This window comes from Myodes glareolus, chromosome 6, assembly GCF_982192425.1.
Source record: "Myodes glareolus chromosome 6, mMyoGla1.1, whole genome shotgun sequence".
Classification (NCBI taxonomy): Eukaryota; Metazoa; Chordata; class Mammalia; order Rodentia; family Cricetidae; genus Myodes; species Myodes glareolus.
This window is the reverse complement of record NC_142031.1, coordinates 49,309,373-49,333,768: the sequence shown is the minus strand read 5'-3', so window position 1 is coordinate 49,333,768 and position 24,396 is coordinate 49,309,373. Positions and strand designations below refer to the sequence as shown.

Sequence of the window (24,396 nt, the reverse complement as noted above, 5' to 3'; positions counted from 1 at the left end):
AGGAGAAAGCCCTATGTGTTAGGTCTGCAGAGTTCCCCATGGTTTCCGTAAACAGGGCTTTTCTAACTCTAAAGGAGAACAGAAGTGAGCAAGTGCATCAGATGTTCACAGAAGGCTCTAGAGCCTGGTGTGGTGGTCGAAGGTGGCACAGTTCTAATTAGAGCTCTCAACTTTCTTTACACATGCTGGCTGCTTTGTCTAGACCATTTACCAGCTTCTGGCGCCCACCTAGAGCATACATTCATTAGTCACCTAGGCGGGGTGGAGACTGGGGCCGAAGAGTGCCAGAGAGCCTGGACTCCGGCCCACCCACCCCACTCATCTTGGCTGCTGAAAGAAGGTAATGTTAGGATGCAGCTATTGCTTAGGAAGCACTGTCTCCAGCAGCCTTCCCCTCTCACAGATACTAACATCCATCCACCTTACTAAGACAATGTCCAAGTCACTAGCTAACAAACTTCACAGATTTTCTCACCCGGAGAAGTAAGCTTACATCAAAGTGGGTACTAGCGGCCATACATCCTGCTCCCCCCCCCCCCCCCCCCCCCCCCCGTTCACTGGCCCACAGACTCCCCTGCCTCTCCTGCCCGGTAATCAGAGACTCTGTAGCCTGGCTCCTGCTTTGAAAGCAGTGAGATCGCCTCTCCCAGGCAGGTCCATACTCATCTCTTTAGAACTCAGGCCATGCTCTTGCTTCTCTTGTCTGCTCCAGAGAACCTCATGGGACCCTTCTGGCCACCTTCCAGAATAAGACCTGAGACAATGATCGGCTAGAGAACAGAGCAGACCGACAACCACCCTGGCCAGGACTGTCTCTGTGTACAACTTGCCTTCCGTCTTAAACCTTTCTCTTTTTTAGTTATTACAATTTTTTTAAAAAATAGAAGTACAAGCCAGATGCCAGATCTGGAATCATCAAACCCGTTGATTTGTTCTCCCTGACAGAGCCAGATTGATTTATAGAACTGTTGTTCTTTGACTCTCGTTACTGTGTCTCTAATTGGCATATTGGGACTGTTGGCCAACTTTTGTCTGTCATGATTACCAGAGTCAGGATGTTGAGTTTGAAATTTTTTAGTCACACTATGAACTAGGAAATATTTGGACTAATTGAACTCCCTTAATTTCATTTGTTATAATTTCTTTATTTGTGTTTTATATGCATTGGTGCTTTGCTAGCCTGTTTATCTGTGTGAGGATGTCGAATCCCCTGGAACAGGAATTATAGGGAGGTGTAAGCTGCCGTGTGGGTGCTGGGAATCGAACCTGGGTCCTGTGAAAGCGCATCCTGTGTTCTTAACTGCTAAGCCATCACTCTAGCCTCTGTCTTAATTTATGTGAACACTTATTATGAGCCAATTTGTTTTCATACATGCAGTATAAAAATGTAAGCATGTGTAGACAGGATTGAAACTCATATAGCCATTCACAGACTTAAATATAAAATGTTATAGCATTTATTTAGATTTGTCTTTTGTCAGTCATAAACTAAACTGCTATTTTTTTTCAATATTTATTTATTTATTAGGTATACAATATTCTGTCTGCATGTATGCCTGAAGGCCAGAAGAGGGCACCAGACCTCATTACAGATGGTTGTGAGCCACCATGTGGTTGCTGGGAATTGAACTCAGGACCTCTGGAAGAGCAGACAGTGCTCTTAACCTCTGAGCCATCTCTCCAGCCCTAAACTGCTATTTTTTTGTTTTATTTTTATCTATTTAGTGTGTGTGTGTGTGTGTGTGTGTGTGTGTGTGTCTACTAAGCATGTCTAGATACTCAAGATGGCCAGAAGGGGGCGTCAGATTCTCCAGCGCTGAAGTTACAGGTGGTTGTGAGCTGAGCTGCCTAACTTGGGTTTTGGGAACCAGACTAGAGTCCTCTGAAGAACATGAAGGACTCTTAACAACTCAGCTAATTCTTAAGCCCCTGAATATCTTTTCCTATCATTAAATGTTGCTTCCAAAATCTGTGCTTTTATAGATATGACTTTAAATGTCAGCAACATAGAAAATTTAAATACTTAATGTCTTTGAAAGTGTATCACATGTATTCAGTGTATTTGGATTATGTCCATCCCATGATTTCCCCTCCCAGTCTCCTTCCGGACCTACTGCACTATACCTGTCTCCCAGCTTCATGTCCTCTTTAATCCACTGTGTTTAATTAGTGTTTCCAGTATGTTTGGGGGTGTGAGGCCATCCACCAGAGCACCAACAACCTAGCAGGAACAACATCTCTTAAGAAAACTGACTCTCGGGGCTGGAGAGATGGCTCAGAGGTTAAGAGCATTGCCTGCTCTTCAAAAGGTCCTGAGTTCAATTCCCAGTGACCACATGGTGGCTCACAACCATCTGTAACAGGCTCTGGTGCCCTCTTCTGGCCTGCAGGCATATACACAGACAGAATATTGTACACATAATAAATAAATAAATAAATATTAAAAAAAAAGAAAGAAAACTGACTCTCTCTCCTCCATCAGCTGTTAACTGCCAATAGCACCTCTGTTAGCCCCTCCCCATTTATTCTGAAATTTTGATTAGTTTAATCTTGTGCTGTTCTTATGCAAGCAAGGAACCACAGCTGCTCTGAGTTCATGGGAGCAACAGCCTTGTCATGTCTGGAAAAAATGATTCCCAGTAGTCCTCCCTGACCTTTGACTCCTACAGTGTTTCCCCCTCTCCCGTACTGAGGTTTGTGGGGAACAAGGTGTGATGTAGATGTCTCATTTAGAGCTCAGCTTTCCACAGTCACTGTCTCTGCATTTTGAGGAATTGTGGGTCTCTGTGTTAACTTCAGTGAGATGCAGGCTTCTTTGATGAACATTGAAAGCTGCACTAATTCTTGCTATAACCGTAAGTATTTGGAAAGCAGTTTGACATTCTGTCCATTTAGCAGAGTTAAATAGCATTACATTCTCCCCTAAGGCCCAGGACCTAGCCAGCTGTGATTTTTGGGTAGAGTGTATAGTACCTACCAGCCATGGGTTCCATCTTGTAGAGCAGGCTGTGAATTCAATCAGAAAGTGGTTGGTTGGTACTATGACATTGGTGCCACCCTTGCACCAGTGAGCACGTCTTGCCAAGCAAGTCATTATATCAGAGAGCTCACTGCTGGGTAAGACCTTTCCCCAGCAACCTACACAGCACCTTTGGCATATGAGTACCAAGTTGATTTCTCTATTTCTTGTGGCTCAAGTATGAGGTGTCTTCAGCAATAGGGTCTTACTCTCAAGTTCTGGTGGGTAGCCAAGAGCAGTGGTGATAACCTGTATTGTAAAGCTTAAATCTTGAAAACACGGACTCTCCCCCTGCTCTCCAAGGAGGCAGTAACACATAGGTTCTCAAATGACATTTTTATTTTTATACTTCTACACTGGCAGTGGCAAGAAACTTGAAAAAAAAAACTTCTGGTTTTGTTTGTCTCATGGAGGAGAGAGAACACGCATGCAAGTGGTCATATGCTAACGGTGCAATTATATGGTAGAGTTTTTCTGAAAGGGCTGGAGAGATGGCTCAACAGTTAAGAGCACTGGCTGCTCTTCTAGAGGTCCTGAGATCAATTCCCAACAACCACATAGAGGCACACAGCCATCTATAATGGGATCTGATGCCCTCTTCTGGAATAAAGGTGTACATGCAGAGAGAGGACTCATACATAAATAAATCTTAAAAAATCGAATTTATCAGAAAAGTGGAAGCAGGGCTACTTTTACTTTTTAGTAAAACATAATCCTTTTTTTTTAAAGCTTACATAGAGTAAGCTTAGCTATCTGCTGGAGGCTACTGGTTTCTTGTGGCTATATCTTCTGAAAAGGCAATTAAATGTCAATCTATTAGATATATTTTGGAGCAAACCAATATAAAGGCAAATTGGAGACATTTTAAAACTTAGATAATAGCACAGATTATTAGAGAGATGTTCAGGGGATGAGACTGGACATGGGCTTCTCAAGGGCGAGTCTCAGGTAAGTGCCCTCCCTTTCTCTCTCTCTCTCTCTCTCTCTCTCTCTCTCTCTCTCTATATATATATATATATATATATACATATACATATATATACATATATATAAATATATATATAAAGCTACCAAAATTTCATATATATATATATATATGAAATTTTGGTAGCTTTCAAGTTATATTTCCAAGTATTATTAAGATATACAGCATTCACCAACTTTTTTAAAAAAATTAAATTTAATGTTGTATCTATGAGTGCATCTCTGGCATATATGTATGTATACCACTTGTGTCCACAGAGTCCAGAAAAGGGCTTTGACTCCCCTAGAACTGGAGTTAGACAGTTGTTAGCCACTGTGGGAGTAGTGGGGATCACACCCTTCCTCTGGGAGGGTAGCCAGTCTCCTTAACCTCTTAGCCACCTCTCCATGCCCCCCTCCACCATTTCTTAAACATTCCTCAGAGAGTATAGTTTAGAACAAGGTTAAGAGTATAAAGAATTTTATTTTGTAAACAAAGTTGTAAAGAAGAGGAGGGACTTATGAGGGGGTTTGTTTAAATTGGCAATGAGAAGGCGTTACCGGCTTTGACCCTACTTAGCCCAATTTATTCTCTTTGATAAGGTGTCTTAAAGAAAACATGTAATGTTCCTGTAAGCAATTTTGGCTTTGTCATTGCTGCCTGGTTTTTCCTGACCCCGAAAACAGAAATGGCAGACTAGACCTTGAATGGCCTAGTTATTTTCCTCATACTTTCTCTCCCAGGCCCCAATTCTCTCCCAGGCCCCAATAATTTCTCGACTTTCTCATTATACACATACACACACACACACACACACACACACACACACACGTACATATAAATATAAATAACTATATTACAATATATATAAATATACAACAACCCAATACAACATTCACAATTTAAAATTCTTTCTCACTCAAAGCATCTTACATTTCTATTCCACATCCTACTAAAAACACACCCCAGTGCCTATGAGTTGACTTGGAGAGTAAAGGTATTTGCCACCAAGCTTGACCACCTTAATTACATCCCTCAGACCTAATGGTGGAAGGAGAGAACTAACTCCCAGAAGTCATTCTTTCAGCTCCACAGGTGTGTCATGGTACTGGAGGTCCCTCGCCTCACCCTCCTCCCTCTCTCTGCCTCTCTGATCTCTGCCAGACATTGCATAATACATACATATATGTAATTTAAAACACCAAGAAAATATATACATCCCCCACTTGTATCTGTTTTAAAATATGTTTAACATTTGTGTCCATTTCTCTTCTCCCTGCTAGGTTCTTTTTCTTGTTTTTCTTCAGCCTCATAAGACATAGGGAAAAACAAAGTGACCTATTAAACAGGAGTTAGCACTCAGTTCCCATGTATGACGTAATGGGACAAATGCAACTACAATGGTTCAACTACAAGGCTTTGTTCGTTTCTGAGCTCAGACAGACTTTTGTCACTTGGGTTTTTTGTTGTTGTTTCATGTATTTTAGTTGTTTTTTTTTTTTTTTTTTTTTTTTTTTTTTTTTTTTACTAAATGTTGTGTGTTATGTGCTGTCACTTGGGGAAGTCAGAAAACAGCTTCAGTTCCTTACTTCTTGCGTGCGGGTTCGTTCTGGGGTCCAACTCAGGTTGTCAGATTTGTTGAAGGCACCTTTACCCACTGACTCACCCATTTTGCCGACCTACTATGTTGTTATTTGTTGGTTTTTTTGTTTTGTTTTGTTTTTTGTCGTTTGGGTTGTTTTTTTGGGGGGGGGTGGGGTCCCAGCAATTTTTTTTCAGGCTTGTTTGTGGCATATATAACCCAGACTACCCATGAACCCTAAATCTCCTGCTTTAGTTTCCCAAGTGCTGGGATTATTATTTTTTAAAGATGTATTTATTTATTATGTATATAGTGTTCTGCCTGCATGTATGCCTGCACACCTGAAGAGGGCATCAGATCTCATTGTAGATGATTGTGAGCCACCATGTAGTTGTTTGGAATTGAACTCAGGATCTCTGGAAGAGCAACCAGTGCTCTTAACCTCTAAGCCATCTCTCCAGCCCTCTGGAATTATTGTTGCCCATTATTTTAGTCAGGCTGACTGTGACTTTGAAGACTAAATATTTGATCATTGTCCATGGAGTAGAGGGAAATATAGTGTATGTTCCCAAGCTGGTGCCAGTTTGTCTTTGCTTTATGTGTACGGATGCTGTGATCTTTTATCTGGTCTGCCATCTGTACTCAATAATCAGTTCTTCTGTTTCAAGATTGCTGGGTAAAGACTGATTTTCTTCATACAGTTCATTTGTGTCCATAGCTTAGTGCCATGATCATTGTAGTTTCAGTCTTTTGTTTATTTTAGACAAACTTTTATTTCCTTACTTAAATAATAAATAACTGTTGGACATTGATTTCAACTACTTTGATAAAATAGATGTATCATATTCATTAGTTATTTTTCCTATAGCTGTGATTAAATAAGAATCTGACAGGCAAGCTAAGGGGGAAGGGCTCATTCTGGTTCACAGATTACAGTACAGTCTGCTGTGGTGGGGAAATCAGGGCATCAAGCAGGTGAAGTAGACGTGCCTGTCGTCCAGTCAGAAAACAGAAAATGATGGGTAAATACTGATTCTCAGGTCACTATCTTCACTTTACATGGCCCAGAATCCTCTACCTAGGGAATGATCCTACCCACCATCAAGGTGGATGTGCCTACATCAATTAATGTAATCAACATAACCTCTCAGAAACATCCTCAAAGGCTAACCTCGGTCTAGATACCCCTCATGGGAGCCTGGGTCTTGGGCAATTCTATAGTCTGTCAAATTGATAATTAATATCAACCCAGCCCTTGTCAACTTGACACCCAGACTTATCGTCACTTTTAAGCCATAACCTTCCACTCTTTATCTCCACAGACTGCTGACCATGTTATAATGAGATATGTGTTTATCCCAACATCAAAACTGCCCATAGTCATTAAGCATATTTATATAATTTGAGATTCCAAAGTATCTTAACTGTGAGCTCCTATAAAATGGAAAACAAGTTACATACATCTAATATATACATTTATTTATTTACTAATTTGTTTTTCTTTTGTGTGCAGCAATGTTTTACCTGCATGTATGTCTGTGTGAAGGTATCATATCCCTCTGGAACTTGAAGTTACAGTTGTGAGCTGCTGAGAATTGGATTGGGTCCCCTGAAAGAGCAGTCAGTGCTCTTAACTGCTGAGCAATCTCTGCAGCTCCGCATAATTCCAAATTGTAATGATGCAGAGGGAACAGTCCTATTGTAAAATGGAAGAATTGGGTCAAGTTGTGATTGGACCAAAGTAAGATGCAAATCCTACATCCCTGTGCCTGACAGCTAAATCTGATGAAATCGTCAACATTCCAAAGGTTAGGTAGCCCCCACCACTCCAGAGCTGCCACCTGCAGCATGTGTAGCCTGTGTTTCTGACTGGCTTCTCTCTGTGCCTGTAGCTGTCCTTGGCAGGCAGCTGGGGTCGAGGTCCTGACATTTCGGTATCCGGTGGTCTCCAATGTCACTTTGACTTCACCTTCAGAGCTCCACACAGTGACTTCTAAGTCCCACTTTGCGGGACTTTGATTTTCCTATGTGGTCCCAGACCTCAACTATTCTGTATGACCTCCCTGTCTTACATCCTTCATTCCTTCAAAACTCATACCATGTGGATGCCACCATGTGGATGCCAGTGCCCAGTTTCACTGCCGCCTCAGCCTGGAGCCTCTGCTTTTGCCCTTACACCATCTTTCCTGTTGTTCCACTGCGCCCCAATATGTTTTCCTCTAGTGACACCGATATTTTTATCAACTACAGTTGCTCTCAGCATCGTTGATTTTCAAACATCCACAAACATTGCCCAAGATGGTCATGTTTATCATGTGAATAGCCCCAGTATAGGGTACCAGTTTTCTTGTCTCTCCTGGTTGCTGTGATAAAATAGCCTGGTAAAAGTAACTGGAGGAATTGACTGAGTTACATGGCAAGGAGGTCAGGATGTCAGGAGCTTGAATCAACTGCCCAGATGACCCACAGATGGGAAGAAGAACTTGATGAATGAATGAATGAATAAATGAATGAGTGAATATTGGTACTTAGCTCCTTTCTTCATTTTATACAGTTCAGGTTCCCCCTGCCTAGGGAATGCTACTACCAACACTTAAGATGTTTGTTCCCACATCAGGCAATGTAATCTAGAAAATCATAGGTGTGCCAGGGGCTTGTGTCCTATATGATTTTAAAGTTTATAAAGTGACAATTAACATTAACCATCACACTTCTTGAAAGTTTGTTATAGAAAGAAAAGAATTTTGTGCATGTCTGTGATAGGTGACATGGTGGCTAGTTAGAGCTGCTTCTAGAACATGTGACATCCTTCTTGTTTCATTGCCTACTGACATTCTCCAATAAAAATGGTAACGTTAATGTATTAGTACAACAAACTGCCCATAATCAGCCCTGTCTTAAGTTTTGTGTCTAATTGCTGTGACAAAATTCCTAAGAAATGTTTTGTTTTTCAGGATTTATTTTTTGTTACTTATTTGTGTGTGTGTCCCACCAAGAGAAGCCAGAAGAGGGCGTTAGGTCCTCTGGAGTTACAGGTGGTTTGTGAGTCGTGTGATGTGGCTAGGTAAAATACTATAATCAAAAGCAACTTGGGCGGGCGGTATTATTTCACAGTTCTGCAGTCCCGTCACTGAGGGAAGTTAGGGCAGAAACTTTAATAAACAGGAACCTAGAAACAGGAATTGATGCAGAGGCCATGGAGGCATCTTGGTCCCCGTGGCTTATTCTGCTGGTTATTTTTATAGCATCCAGGATTAACTGCCCAGGGGTGGTACCATCCACAGTGAGCTGGACCCTTCCACATCAATTATTAGTCAAGAAAATATATTGCAGGTTGGTCCACAAATCAATCTGATGGCGGTATTATATTATTATTATTATTATCACCATCATCATTATTTTTGAGACAGGGTCTCACTATGTAACACGACTGTCCTGGAACTCACTATGTAGACCAGGCTGGCTTCAAACTCACAGAGATATGCTTGCCCCTGCCTCTCAAGTGCTGGGATTAGACATGTATACCACTATGCCCAACCCTAGGGGCAAATTTTCAGTTGAGGTTACTTCTTCCAAGATGACTCTAACTGGTGTCAAGTTGACCTAAACTAGCCAGCATTTTGGTCCTCACAAGAACAGCAAGTGCTCCTGGTCCCCGAGCCATCTCTCCAGCTTCCTTAAGAAGAAATCTTGGGGGAGGATAGACTACTTTGGCTTATAGTTCCTGGATCCAGAGCTTCATGGCTAAGAAGGCACTGCACGAAGAGCTTGAGGTCCCTCATCACTCTGGGTCTCTCATCAGGAACTAGCGATGAATGCTGGTTCTCTAATCCCTGTGTTTTCTCAATATATTGGGTTCTAAGCTGTTTCTGATGAGCTTAAAAACATTAGCGAGAATTCTGAGAGAAAGTAGGTATGATAAAGGTAGTGTGTAATTGATATCGACTGTTGGGAAAGCTACTTTATTCTTTACAGTTGGGAAGTGGGAGGAGTCCCACTGAATAGTTGCAGATACCAGGAGAAATAGAATTGCCTTCTTCCGCATTACTAAGAACATGCAGTCTCAGGGAAGCTGTTGTTGACTGGGTTTGGGGCATTAGGTAGTCAGAATTCATTGTAGCTGTCGAACCAATGACCAAAGAGAGGTTAGCACAACCCATCGGAACAAGGATGGGCCTGTCCTGTTGTGGCTTTATCAGATAGCCCCAGTCTACCGTCAGAATCGCTGTGTGGGAGTTTCTTAGTGTGTGTGAGATGTAATTGTGATGACCAATATAACTTAATGCACATAGAACATTGAATCTTAACAATTTCTTAGTTAAGATTAGCTCTACAGTATTTTGAGACTCACACTTCTTTGTGGAAATGTACGTGGGCTCTTTTTAGGAGTCAGTGACCTTTGAGGATGTGGCTGTGAACTTCTCCCTGGAGGAGTGGGCTATGCTGAATCCATCCCAGAAGAACCTCTACAAAGATGTGATGCAGGAAACCTTGAGGAACTTGGCCTCTATAGGTAAGTATGTCATCATTCCTTTAATTCGTCAATCAAAGAAAAAGTGTTTCTGCATGAGTTTAAGTGTGGTAAAGAAACTTTTGAGTGAATATGTGAGATAGATTACTTTTTAAAAAAAAGTTTATTTTATGTGCATTGGTGTCTTACCATGGGTGTCGGGTTCACTGGAACTGGAGTTACAGACAGTTGTGAGTTGCCATGTGGGTACTGGGAATTGAACCCAGGTCCTCTGGAGGAGCAGTCAGTGTTCTTAACCACTGAGCCATATCTCCAGCCCCCAGGAGATAGGTCACTTTTTATTGTAAATTTTGCTAGAATCTCTTAACATCTTTACTATGATGTCATAATTTACAATGATTTCGCTTGGTTTGTGTTTTAGGAAGCAGTTTGGGGCATCATGTCATTGAAAATATATATCGAAATTCCTGGAGAAAACTAAGGTAATATGGACCTCAAGAGACAGCCATGTTCCTCAAGAGTTGTATGCTTGCACATTTTGTAAAGTAGTAAAAGACATGTGTATATCTAGTTTCAAACTCAATTGTTCTCTGGAAATTTTCTTCAAAACTGGAGACACATTAAACATTAAACATTCTGAAAACATTGTAAGGATTCCACTCCTGGAAATAATTGGAATATCATGATTGCCTGAAGTGATTTTTATCATACTTCATATCTATTAACTTTGCACCATGCAATATTATTAACATTTAAATATTGACTTATCCACAAACCTTTTATATTGTATACGATATATATGGTACAAAAAGCAGGTCTCCTTTTAGGCTTAGACTAAATATTACAATCTCCTTGTGGACTTTTGTAACATGAGGTCCTGCTTATTGGGGTTTCTGTCTTCCCGGTTCCCACAGCTGTTTAGCCCCAAAGAATCACACAGAAGTCTCCATAAGATTATAAACTGATTGGCCCTTTAGCTCAGGCTTCTTATTAGCTCTTGTAGCTTATATTAACCCATTATTATTATCTATGTTATCCATGTGGCTCAGTACCTTTTTCAGCGGGGCAGGTCACATCCTGCTTCTTCAGTGATCTGGGCAGGAGTGCAGAAAGAGCTTCCTGCTTCCCAGAATACTCCTGTTCTCATTGCCCCGCTTCTACTTCCTGTCTGGTTGACCCGCCTATACTTCCTGCCTGGCCAGTCAGCGTTTATTTAAAACATGATTGACAGTGTATTCTGACAGTTCTCCCGCACTAGACTTTCAAGTAGTTCATGTAACATGATTGTGGTCATTTGTACAGTGCATCAAGATTGTACAGTATTGAGAACTGAATATGTTGTTAATGATTTACAAATACACTTTTATTTATTTTTCATTAGTTTAGCCCTATGAAGGGTACAGTATCATTTGGATTCTGTGTCCAGTGGCCTTTGCAGCAAGTTTTCTTCACAATTTGACTTGAAGTATGCCACTGTTTCATAGAGCTGAGTTACCTTTGTTTTTCTTCCAGGAGTCACTGTGCTGCTGTTTTGCTTTACACATGTATGCACACCTCTTATCTAAGTAATTTGCCCTTTAGAAATCCTATTTAGAGCAGGCTTTTTCAGGTACCAAGATGGCATCAAGAATTGAAATATATATTTTAGTGTGACATAAGACATGTTTGCTAAGCCAGGCGATGGTGGCGCACGCCTTTAATCCCAACACTCGGGAGGCAAAGGTAGGTGGATCTCTGTGAGTTCAAGGCCAACCTGGTCTACAGAGCTAGTTCCAGGACAGGCACCAAAGCCACAGAGAAACCCTGTCTCGAAAAAAACAAAACAAAACAAAAGACGTGTTTGCTATACATGTAAATGATATAATACAACCGCCTGTGACTACCACTGTTTTTGTTACCGTTGTCTTCAGAATTGCTGAAAGCATTCAAGCAAACGCGTAAAAAAAAAAAATAACTTTCAACTTTGACAGCATAGAGCCAGCATGTCTACTGATAGCTAGTTAATAAATATCAGTGACGCATGTTTGCTCTCTTACAGTGGCCAAGTGGTGGAGGGACTCTATGACTATAAAGACGATCATCAGTGCGCAGAAATCTTTGACTTCACTACCCAGAGCATTCTACACCAGAACCCCTTCCCAGGAGTGCATATATGTGAAAACAGCGGGTGTGCAAGAGTAGTCATTGGCCATTTATCTCTAAGCGTGCTCCTTAAGCCTGACACAGAGCGTGAATCCTATGAAGAGCAGGACTACGGAAAGGGTTTGTACAACACTGTGGAGTTTGGAGCCTCCTCCAGTTCTCTCCCACCCTTTGAGAACCATGAGAGTACTTACACCCTGGAGAGACTGTATAAAAGTGAGAACTGTGATGAAGACTATAGATACGGTCAAAATGTTGAAAAGACTTTAGCTGAAGAAAAGCCCTTCCAGTGTAAGCAGTGTGGGAAAGGTTTCAGTTCTTCAAGGTACTTTCGGAGGCATGAGCGACGCCATCGTGCGAAGAAATCCTATATATGTAAGCAGTGTGGGAAAGCTTTTGCTTTTCCCACCTACCTACAAACCCATGAAAGAATTCACACTGGGGAGAAGCCCTATGTGTGCCTGCAGTGTGGGAAAACCTTTGCCCACTCTCGCTCCCTTAAAACACATAAAAGAACTCACTCTGTTAGGGACCTCTTTGTGTGCAATTACTGTGGGAAAACCTTACGTCATTATAGTTCTCTTCAGATTCATACCAGAATTCACACTGGAGAGAAACCTTATGTATGTAAGCCATGTGGCAAAGCCTTCATTACTTACCGTTCTTTTCGTATCCATGAACGAATCCACACCGGAGAAACGCCTTACGAATGTAAGCAGTGTGGAAACACCTTCATGCGTTGGATTCAGTTACGAAAACATGAAATAATTCACAGTGGTGTGAAACCCTATGCTTGCAAGCTATGTGGAAAAAGCTTTACGTGTTCTGGTTCCCTGAGAACACACGAAAGAATTCACACTGGGGAGAGGCCTTATGTATGTGACCAGTGTGGGTATAGCTTTACTCGGCTGAATTCACTTTTAAGACATAAAATAACCCACACTGGTGAGAAACCCTATGTGTGTAATCATTGTGGGAAAACTTTTCCTCGTTCTGCTTCTCTTCAAAGACATGTAAAAATTCACACGGAGGAGAAACCCTTTGTATGCAAGCAGTGTGGGGTTGCCTTCACTACTTCCACTGACCTTCTAGAACATGAGCAAACTCACGTGGATGAAAAGCCTTACGTGTGTGAGCAATGTGGGAATGCCTTCGTCCTCTGGAGTCAGTTTCAAAAACATAAAGCACTTCACAGCGTCCCAGTTTCTTATATTTGTAAGCAGTGTGGGAAAAGCTTCACTTCCTCCAGGTCACTGAAAACACATGAAAGAATTCACACTGGTGAGAAGCCCTACGAGTGTAAGCAGTGTGGGAAAACCTTTCTTTGGTCTTATTCCCTTCAAAGACATGAAAAGACTCATAGTGATGGGAAACCCCACGTGTGCAAACAGTGTGGGCAAGCTTTCGCATATTACAGTCATCTTCAGGTGCATGAAAAAATACACATTGATGATGAACCTTATAATTGTAAGTACTGTGGGAAACCCTTCTTCACTTTGAACCATTTACATAGACATGAATTACTCCACACTACCATGGATTCCAATATTTTTTAATAATGAATGAGCAAAAAAAAAAAATTGGCTTGGTGGCTTTCCAAAAAATAAGCAAAATCACACTGGGGGTAAAAGCTGGGTTTGTGCTAGCAGTGTGGAAAAACCTTTTGCTTTGTTTCATGGAAACAAACATGAAGTGCCACAATGGAGAGAAACTTTTTGTAAAACTCAGTATGCAAATGGTTTTTGTGCTTAAAGTTCCCTGAAGTCCATGAAAGGACAACAGGCCTGTGACTGCGAGTGATGTGGTGAAGCCTTCTGCAGTCCCAGATCATGGAGGAGACATGAGAGAGCTCTAGAGAAACTTTTTACTTGTATATGTGGTGTTGTAAAAGAGCCCTTCACTTCCCTGTTCCCCTTGACTACATGGAAGGAGTCACGACGGAGAGAAACCCTTCATATATGTAGGCGATCTTTGATACTCTTCAATTACCATCACATTCTCTCACAGACATGAAAGAACCTATGGTAGAGAAACTTTCAAACTAGGATTTGTGAACTCTTCATTATCCCAATAGCACTCACAAAAATGTATGTGGGGAGAATTCCTGTCAAAGGAAAACGAGTATGGCCACCACTTGGTTCAACTAAGAGATAAGGAAAGAACCTGATATGAAGTGTTGATTTGCTTGAAAGAGATGTTCAAGGTTTCGTTTGGCACACATGGAAACAAAACATACCAGATGAAAACCTCTGCTGTTGAAAACATTGAAAGTCTGGAATAGTAGTGAATATAGGAAAAGTTCTTTGAAATCTTTTCATATTTAATCTGATAAATGTCAGTATTATGAAGGACTGGACATAATTTTTTTTGTTTTTTGTTTTTCCTTGTAGCATGCTCCAGGAAATGCATACACTGAAAAGAATGTTGTCAGTACAGTATTTTGTATTTATTGGAAAATTTCAGGGGCTGATAGGGATGGCTTAGCCTTTAAGAGCATTTGCTGCTTTTCCAAAGGACCTCCAATTTGGTTTTCAAGCACCTGATCACAGGACTCACAGCTGCATGTGACTCCAGTTCCTGGAGATCTGATTCTTCCCACATACATGTGACATAGGTTCACATGTACACATAAAATTTAAATTTTTCTCGAGCCCCTCTTCCCGCCCAAGAAAAGCTTTTGCTATGTATTCCAGGTTTCCCTGGATCTGGTAATCTTCCAGCTCCTAACTCTTACGCTTAATGAAAGTTGTCTGCTTCCACATTCGCAGCCATTGACTCCTGTTCAACAGTTCATCTCTTGACTCATTTCTAAATCTTACTCTCCAAAGCAAGCCTTAGGCAGAGCGTTGTGGAATGTGGAATGGCAGCTAAAACCCATGAACTGGAGACCAGAAAGACCTACATATGAAAAAAGTAGAAAGTGCATTCTCTTAAATTATTTTGTGAGGTTTCTTAAAGCAATCATGTGTTAGTTTAATGAGTGATGTCTTTTTGTATCAAATAAGGTAGGCGCTTCCTTCATTGTACATTATGTTGAATTTATTGATGAATTGATATTTGAAATATGCCAGTCCATTAATACCTTTAAAAAGCATTTTAGTATCTATGTATGTGTGTAAGCAAGAAAAAGAGAGTAGGTATGTGCTTGTAGAGGCCAGAAGATGGTGTTATATCCTTTGGAGCCATCTGACAGATATTACAGATATCTGACATGGTTGATGTGTGTGATAGGAACTAAATCCTAATCTTCATGCTAGATCAGTAAGTACTCTTAACTGCTGAGCCTTCCCTCAAGCTCCTGCGTAAATCATGTTTAATGGGTGGTTAAAATATGACTTTGTGAATATTGGAATAGTCCTATTGGTTTCATTTGCCTGATTTTTCTATACTCTCATTTTTCATGACAAAAAAAAAACAACTTGGGAGCATTGCTTATGTGTTGATGGTATGGTTTATGTGTTGGTGGTGTTCACAAAGAAATATTTTGGGTGTCTTACTCTATTGCTATGTTATTCCCCCAAGACCAGTCTCTTTGATCCTGGAACTAGACAGGCAACCAAGAAAACCCAGCATTTCTTGTCTCTTCACTCCCCATAGTGCTGGGTGGACAGACACATTCAGTCATTCCCAGTTTTTGTTGGTAGGGAATGAAACTTGAGTCCTCACAGCAAGTGGTCTTACCCAGTGAGCCTCCTCCTCAGGCATAAACTACTTTCAAATTGATTTCATCTCTTGTGTTTATGTTTCTGATGTCTTCTCACAGTCTTTAAGTACATGTTCTTTCAACTTTGAAGTATTTTCAAAATCCTTTTAGAATAGCAAATGTAAGGGTGTGTTTAGTTTTGTTTTTCCTAGTCAGAAGGTAGGTGTAAGTATATTGTAATCATAGGTCACTTTTCCAAGTTGGCTTATTTTTTTACTTTTGAGAATTTCATACATGTATACAATAAAAGATGATCATATGTATTCGCTATTTCTCCTTCTAACTCTCCCTATATTTTCCGTAATTCCCTTCTTGTAGCTTTATGTCTTTTTAATTAACCTACTAGGTCTCATTGGCATTGCTCATACATGTGTGGGTATGGGGCCATCCACTGGAGGATGGGTGACCTACCGGTAGTTACATCCTCACAAATGATTCTTCTCACCCCAGCAGCTATTCACTGCCGGTAACTTGTCACTAAGGGGCGGGGCCTGGAGATAACCTAGCCCATCTATCCTGGGATTTTGGACTGCTTAATTTTATAGGTTGTGTGCATGCAGTCACGTGGTGCTATGAGTTCATGATCCTAGTAACCATGTCAGAAGCCCCGGCACTTCACAGTTTTCCCCGCCCTTTAGTTCTTGCATTGTTGCTTCTTCTTTGGCTTTCCCTGAGCCTTGGTGGGGATTAATATAGCTGTCTCATTTAGAGGTAAATAGTCAGTCTGTTCCTAGTCCTTTGACCAGTTAGGCATCTCTCCCTTGACAGTTCTCCACAGTAAAAAGAAGCTATTCTGACCAAAATTGAGAGTAGCCAAGGTGTGTTGATGCCAAGAGCTGAGTGGATGGTGGAAACATGGGGGTTTTTTGGAGTTGATGATGCTGTGTAGCCTTGGTTAGCCTGGAACTTTCTCTGTAGGCCAAGCTGTTATCAAATTGCACTTAGTTTTGTTTTTTTTATGTCATGAACTATTTGTGTGTGTGTGTGTGTGTGTGTGTGTGTAATTATGAAATTTCACTGTGTGAATTTTGCATTTTTGTTGTAATTTCTCTAGTCATTCACTAAAGGATATACTGATCTTACTGCCTTCTTGCCCCAGACTGTGTTCAATAAATTCTACTAACTCACTCCATACATGACACGTGAGTGGCTCATCTGTAAAAGGATTCTCCCTAGATGTTTTAATTAGGGGGTCTTACAAGGATTGATTCTGCACTTAGGTATCCCCCATCTTGGGTGCGGTGAGGGCAAATGTAATTCTGCTCTTGTAATCACAGCAGCAGTTACCCAGAAGACCGCAATACTGGAGTTCTGGGTGATGTAGTTTGCGAGATGTGCTTGTCAGTGCATCAGTGAGTAGCAGGCACTTCCACGATTCAGAATGTGTTATGGTTTTTCAGCTTACGGATGTCCTTATAGAATGCCCTTCTGTCAGTCATTACGGAGCATTTCTCATTGGTGGAGACTTGTGACATGGCCTATAGTGGCAGAAGATGTGGCCTTGCTGAGTGAGGTGAACTAGTGTTTGGATTGTTTTTGCATTTCTTAGTTTCTATATAAACACTAATGTTTAATACGATGGATGCAGTTATCCACAAATGTAGGTGTTCCTAGAGTTTCCTTCCTTAGGGTTACATTATGACAAGCCCATAGTAAAGTGAAAAATACAAGAACAGCACTTTACATTCACCCTAGTGATCATCGAACCTCAGACTAGTCTACACCAACATTTTTGGACCAACTTACATTTTTCTAAAGTTGGGGAAATTTTCGTTTTCTTTATATTTAATTTTTAAAAAATGTTTTAAAATTAGTGCATATGTTGGCATAATTATAGGTTTTGTCCTGACATCGTGGCCCAGGTTTCCATGTACTTTAACCATAATCACTCTCTTGTTCCCTTCCTTCTCTCTAGTGGGCCTGTTCTCTCTTCACAAACTCACTTATGGTTTCGTCTCTCTCATTTGTTCAATCTAGATTCTGTTCTGTATACAGGGAGCACCATTTGGGGGCTGTCATTTATGTGGTGATTTCCAGTTCCATCCATTTTCCTGCCAAGTTTTCTGTTGAGTTCTCAGTGACCTGTTATAGTCTACATTTTATGTATGCCACATTTGAAATTTTTTAGTTTCTCTATTGATGGGCACTTAGGCTGATTCTGTAATTGAGTACTAGGAGGAGGAGTATATGAACCTGTATACAAGTATGCATAGTGTAATCTGACTTTGATTCCTTTTGCTGTGTCTACTAAACAATAGTAAGCAGGATCATAAGATTTTGAGTTTTTGATGAAACACTGTTTTTCAGAGTGCATATGCTAATGTACATTTCTAGGAGCAGCCATGCAGTCTCACCAGCTTGTTTTAGTTTGGGTCTTTGATAACTAATCACACTAGGTGAACTTAATTGTATTGAGAATATCATGATCCATTGTTTGAGAACTGATTTCATGATTTATTGTTTGAGAATATTTTGTGATTGTTTGAGAACTGATTTCATGATTTATTGTTTGAGAATATTTCATGATTTATTGTTTGAGAACTGATGGATTCCCTGTGTATTGATTCAGTTGCTTGTTGTTTGCAATGTGTGTGTGTGTGTGTGTGTATTTTCTGTACATTAATGTATAAAATGTACTCATTAAGATGAATGAGTGTCCAAGGATAGTTCCCCCCATCCTGTAGCTTTCTCTGACAGTTGATTCTTTTTTCTGTGTAAAAACTCTTTTATCTTCATGCAATGATTAAATTTGGTTTTTTTGTTTGTTTGTCTTTAACATTCTTGCTATGGAGGCCTGGCTGGCCTGGGATTTGCTGCATGTACCAGGTTAGCATCTAATTTACAGCAGTCATCCTGCCTTTGGTTTTTGGGTGTCAACATTGTAATCTTGAGGCTCTCATGGCTATTCCCTATTTGCCATTCTTCCTGTAAATTCTTACATTCAGAATACCATTGTCTGTGCTCCCAGCTTTATGTATTCTTTAGATTTTCCTCTATGAGTTACACATTTTTTAGGCCTTATGTTAAGGTCTTCGGTTCAGTTTGAGTTGTCTTTTGTACAGAATGCTAGAAGCACTTAGGGATATTCTTGTGCATACAGTGTTGTTTTCCTTGTTGAAGAGGCCATTTATTATACTATACATGGTTTGGATGCCTTTGCTGAAATCAGAAGATTGCAGCTATGTGGTTGTTTGGGCACTGTACTCTTCCATTGTTCTATGTGTCTGCTTTTACATTATACTGTTTCACTATGGTTTTATAGCATAATTTGAGTATTACGATAACTCTAGCTAGCATTGCTTTTTGCTCAGTGTTACTTTGACTATTTGGGGTGTTTTGGTTTTCTTACAATTACAGGATTGTGTTTTCTATTTCTGTAAATAATGACATTGGAGTTTTGATAGAGGGTTGTGTGAAGTCTGCAGAACACATTACACTTTCTCATATTATAATGGTGCTGATTTGTGAGTATAGGGATGTTTCCCATTTTTCAAAGAAGTCAATTCTTAAGTGTTTTTAAATTGTCATTGTGTACCCCTTTCACTGGCTTGACTAAGTTTATTTATTCATAGGTAAATTTGACTTTTTGTCTTATAACTTATTTCCTAGGCTTTTGGAACATTTTTTTCCTTGATTATTTTATTACTGTTTTCATTGTCATATAAACAGCTACTGATTTTTCTATAGTGACTTTATTGTACTACTTTGCTGAAGTAGTGATCAGATGTAGTCTTTTGGTGTGGCTGCTTGGGTCTTTTAAAAATATAATCACAGGAACTAGAGAGATGACTCAGCAGTTAGGAGCACCGGCTCCTCTTCTAGAGGCCTGAAGCCTGTTTCCCCAGCACCTACATGGCAGCTCACATCTGTAACTCCAGTTCCGTGGGATCCAGCTCCCTTTTCTGGTCTCTGGGCACCAGACATGCACATGATACACAGACATACATGTAGGCAAAATAGTTTTTTTAAAAGATGATCATATTGTCTACAAATAGAGATTTGATTTTTTTTTTCTTTTTTTTGGTTTTTTGAGACAGGGTTTCACTGTAGTTAGTTAGAGCCCGTCCTGGAACTAGCTCTTGTAGACCAGGCTGGCCTCGAACTCACAGAGATCCACCTGCCTCTGCCTCCCGAGTGCTGGGATTAAAGGCGTGTGCCACCACCGCCCGGTGAGATTTGACTTCTTATTTCACTTCCTTTTTCTTTCCTTATGTTCATGACTGAACTGAGGAGATCGTGTGTGGTGGGCAAGTGCTGGACCACTGAACTGCAGCCCTGTACTGAATCCCTTTCCTTTCTTTTCCCTTATTTTTCCAACTGAGAACTCAAGAGATGTATATTACAGTATAGGGAAGGTGGACACCTTTGTGCTAGTCCTGATTGACTTTAGTTTTCCTGTTTGGTATAATCTTTGCTCTGGTTTTGTCGTGTATAACTTGTTACAGTGAGCTGTGTTCCTTTTCATAGTCTTTTCAGGACTGTATCATCAAGGGACATTGAACTTTGGGCAGACTTCACTTCTCCGTGTAGTGCAGTGATGGGGGACTTCAGTCCTTGAACATCTATATTCTATCTGTGGAAACTCATATGCAAAGAATGAAATCAACCTGATCATAGTTTGTGGTATTTTTAATATGTTGAATTTGTTTGAAAGTATAATTTTGAGGGTTTTGTTTGTTTTTGATCTGTTTTCATCAAGGGTGTTTTTTTTTTTTTTTGTATTTTTCTTTGTTGTTGAGCCCTTCGTGATTTTGCTATCAGGGTAATACTGCCTTCCAAGAATAAATTTATTCCAAGAATAAATATAAAGTTTAGTCCCTTTATATTTAGTGAAATAGTTTAAGAAGCTTGGTTGAATTCAGTAGTGAATTCATTAAGTTCTTTATTTTTCCTTTTGGGGACAAAATTCATTACTAGCTTAGTTATGTTGCTCTTTTACATTGGTCTCATTCTCTTCATTTTTTCTTCATCTGTTCATTTTATTTTGTTACTGACTTGAGAATTTTATGCGTGCATTTTGATCAAGCCCACCTATTCCCATTCCTTGCCTTCGAATTCTTCTATCCCCGTCACCACTTTTCCCGCTCCATTTCCATTTGCTTTCTTCCATGTTTAACCTGTAGAGTTTCCTTAATGCTGCAGTGTGTGCATGGGTGCAGGCCCATCCACTGTCGCATGAATAGCCTCTCCCTGAAGAAAACTGACACTTCCTCTCCCAGCAGTCACCAGCTGTCAATAGATACTCAGGGGCGGGGCTTTCTAAACACCTCCCCCTTCCATGCCTGGATTTTTGTCTGGCTAGAGCTTGCATGCAATCACAGCTGTTGTCAGTTAGTATGTGCAACTGTCCTGTTAGGTGAGAACACATCATGTGACTATAATAATCCACTGGCTCTGGCTCTTCCAGTCTTTCTGCTTCCTCTTTCAATAATGGCCCCAGGTCCCCTGAGAGAAGGGATTTGATACAGATACATGTCACATTTAGGGGTGAGCCCTCCATAATCTCTTTTTCTCTGTATGATGACCAGCTGTGAGTCTGTCAATTGCCATCTACTGAAAAACAAAGGACAAAAACCAAACAAACAAAATACCCAGGCTCGTGATAAAGGTTGAGAGAGAGAAATTTTTCTATGGGTGTTAAGATACCCAGAAGAGATGGATTTAGCACCATGTCCTTTTAACAGAATGATAGTAGAAAGTTCTCCATATTAATGGTGCCAGGCATGAGTTCCATCTTGTGGAGTGAGTCAAAAAGTGGTTGGTTATTCCAACAACATTCATGCCATAGCCATGGTCATATCTTGTCAGACTGGTTATCATTGTAGACCAGAAGGGTCTCAGCTGGGTAGGCTTCCTACAGAGTCTTCTCCTCTGGTAGTAGGCACAGCCATTCCAGCACCATGAAGGCTAGCAATAGGATGAAGCCTCTAGGTCAGAATAAACTTGATTTCTTCATGTTCTGTGACTCAGTAAGTGGTGTCTTCAGTAATAGGGTCTTATCATCAAGTTCTGTGTGGTAACCAAGGACAATAGCAATAGCCTATAATATTGGGGAAGTTGTCTATGGGACTCCACCTCGACTTAATTTTGATATTTCATAACTGTCTTGAAATTATCCTTGATTTTTCAGTTTGTGATAGCAGCTTTCAAAGTATCCTCAAATCATCCTCTGCATTTTATTTCCTGTGTATTATAATGTCTCCCTTTCAACCCTAACTTTATTCATATGAATAAATGAATAAAACATAAGATAATAAACAGCAAAGTACTTAATTAAAATTTTGTAAATATTATGACTGCCTGAAAATTGCGTAGGGAGCAGCTATAGGGTTGGTTTTTTTTTTTTCTTTTTTTTTTTTTTTTGGCGTGGTCACCCTTCCTTGGTGTACTTTTTGGTGATGCAACTGACTTTGAGTCATTCATATGCCTGTAAGTAACCCCTCATTCATACTCCTGTAAGTAAATCTCAATAAAGTTATTGTTCTCCACGTTGGTCTTTGGTGGGATCATTGCTTTGGTGTGATGCTGGATTCTTACCAGTAGTAAGTAGCCATTTGTATTCTCCGCCCTGGAACTGCCACATTGTGTTCTCTGATAATGGACTCTTCTAGGGAGGAAAAACCAAGCAGGACCCCTTGCCGTTCTATCCTTTAAAACTGTCTCGTGGCATCTGAGGACAACCAGGTCAGAAGTTAAGTGTTAGACCTGCATGACGGCTCAAAGCATAAAGAGGCACTGGCCGTGAGGCCCAAAGACCCAACTCTGATCTCTGGTAGCCACATTGTGGAAGGAAAAAAACTACCTCCTGCAAGTTGCCCTTTCACCCACCTCCATTCACACAAATAACTGTCACTTAAATGGTTTTCAAAAGTTAGTTCGGCCAAGGAGCATCTTCGTTTTAGAGTTTTCCCTTTGCATGCTCAGAGCTGCTGTCAGAGCCCGCACTCCAGCACACTTCCCGACTTCCTTGTTGAGCCTTGCCCGCCTCAGTTCAACACCTAGTGAGAACAAATGCCCAAGCGCCAAGGTTCGCCCCAATGCTTTAGTGAGTGGAAAAAGTAAACTGAGCACTGACAGAGGAGGCAAACCGAGGAAACCTGCTTCTCTCTGCCAGCCCGAACTTTTTCTTTGTTTTGTTTTGTTTTTTTGAGACAGAGTTTCTCTGTAACAGCCCTTGCTGTACTGGAACTTGCTATGTACACCAGACTGGCCTCGAACTCACAGATAACTGCTTCTGCCTCCCGAGTGCTGGGATTAAAGGTATGTGACACCACCACCCGGGTGGTCTCTGTGCTCTTTACAAAAACACTCTTCCTATTCTGAGGAAAGAGGAGATGGGAAACTGATCACCCCAGGATGTGGGCTCAGGTTTAGTTTCAGTCACAAACCATGTGTGCCAGGGTGTCAGCTTCAGAGAGTCAATCACTGGCTGCAGGCTTGGGTTTATAAACTCTTACAGTAATACTTGGGCCAACTCTCCATAGTCCATAGGTCCCTTCTCAAGGGTATCATGGGAAAACTAGCATATAAAAGCCGCTAGCATCAAGCCTGATGACCTGAGTTTGGTCTCTGATCCACATAGTGCACAGAGAGAATAGGCTCCCTAAAGTCGTGCGGCCTCCATACTCAACTATGGCCCCTGTATATGTACGTACATGCACACTAAATACACACAAAACAATTTAAAAGAAAATTTTGTCAAACTAATGGTTTATATGAGCGAGCCCATAGAGACTTACACCTTGTGTTCCTACTGATTAAGAACTTTTTGTCTCAAGGGAAAATGAGTAGTTCTATTTCTCAGTTTTTTCACTCTGGATTGACTTAATTTGATCCTATGTGTCCCAGAATGAGAGACTCCTTCATTGTATAAAGTTCTCCTGAATTTGAAATATTTGGATGCAGTGTGTTCTCTAAATATAGTTTCCTAAAATCAGATCACAGTAAGACCTTCAGGACTAGAAAAATGGCTCAACTTAGCATTTACAAGTGCTTGTTGCTTGTCTGGAGGACGGGTATGGTTCCCAGCACCCATGTCAGTTCACAACTGCCCTGAACTTTAGGGTCAGTGGGTCTGGCACCCTCTTCTAGCCTTGAGGAGCATCCACATGTATGTGGCATTTAGACAGACACACATATAGAAATGAAATCTTTAAAAAGCAAAAAACCAAAACCCTATCATACTGAATCATAGTTTTTCCTTTTTTTGTTTTGTTGTTTGCTTGTTTATTTTTTTGGACAGGGTTTCTTTATGTAACAGCCCTGGCTGTCCTGGAATTTGCTCTGTAGACCAGGCTAGCCTTGAACTCAGTGATCTGCTTACCTCTGCCTCATGAGTGCCGGCATTAAAGGCATGCACCACCATGCCTGACTCCCTTTTTGTGTATTAAAGACCAGGCCTGATGTTTTCTCTTTCCTCACTTCCATCTCACTGTCTTCTTTTATGTGAATCTTCCTGTGAATTCCAAGGTTGGGATCTCAGGAAGGGCTCCCTGCATTTATCCAATCTGTACTC

The 24,396-nt window shown here is 40.7% G+C and overlaps 1 protein-coding gene across 2 annotated transcripts in view; it reads left to right on the top strand.

Annotated features, from left to right (window-relative positions):
* LOC125404141 (uncharacterized) overlaps positions 1-22,369 on the top strand; it is a 28,409-nt gene extending 6,040 nt beyond the window's left edge. For both annotated transcript variants that reach the window (XM_048439908.3, XM_048439907.3), the window contains exons 2-4: positions 9,952-10,078; positions 10,458-10,518; positions 12,075-22,369. In XM_048439908.3, the coding sequence (XP_048295865.1) occupies positions 10,006-10,078; positions 10,458-10,518; positions 12,075-13,734 (1,794 nt within the window). In that variant the 5' untranslated portion in view covers positions 9,952-10,005 and the 3' untranslated portion in view covers positions 13,735-22,369. The remainder of the gene's footprint in view (positions 1-9,951; positions 10,079-10,457; positions 10,519-12,074) is intronic.
* Positions 22,370-24,396: the final 2,027 nt, after the last annotated feature.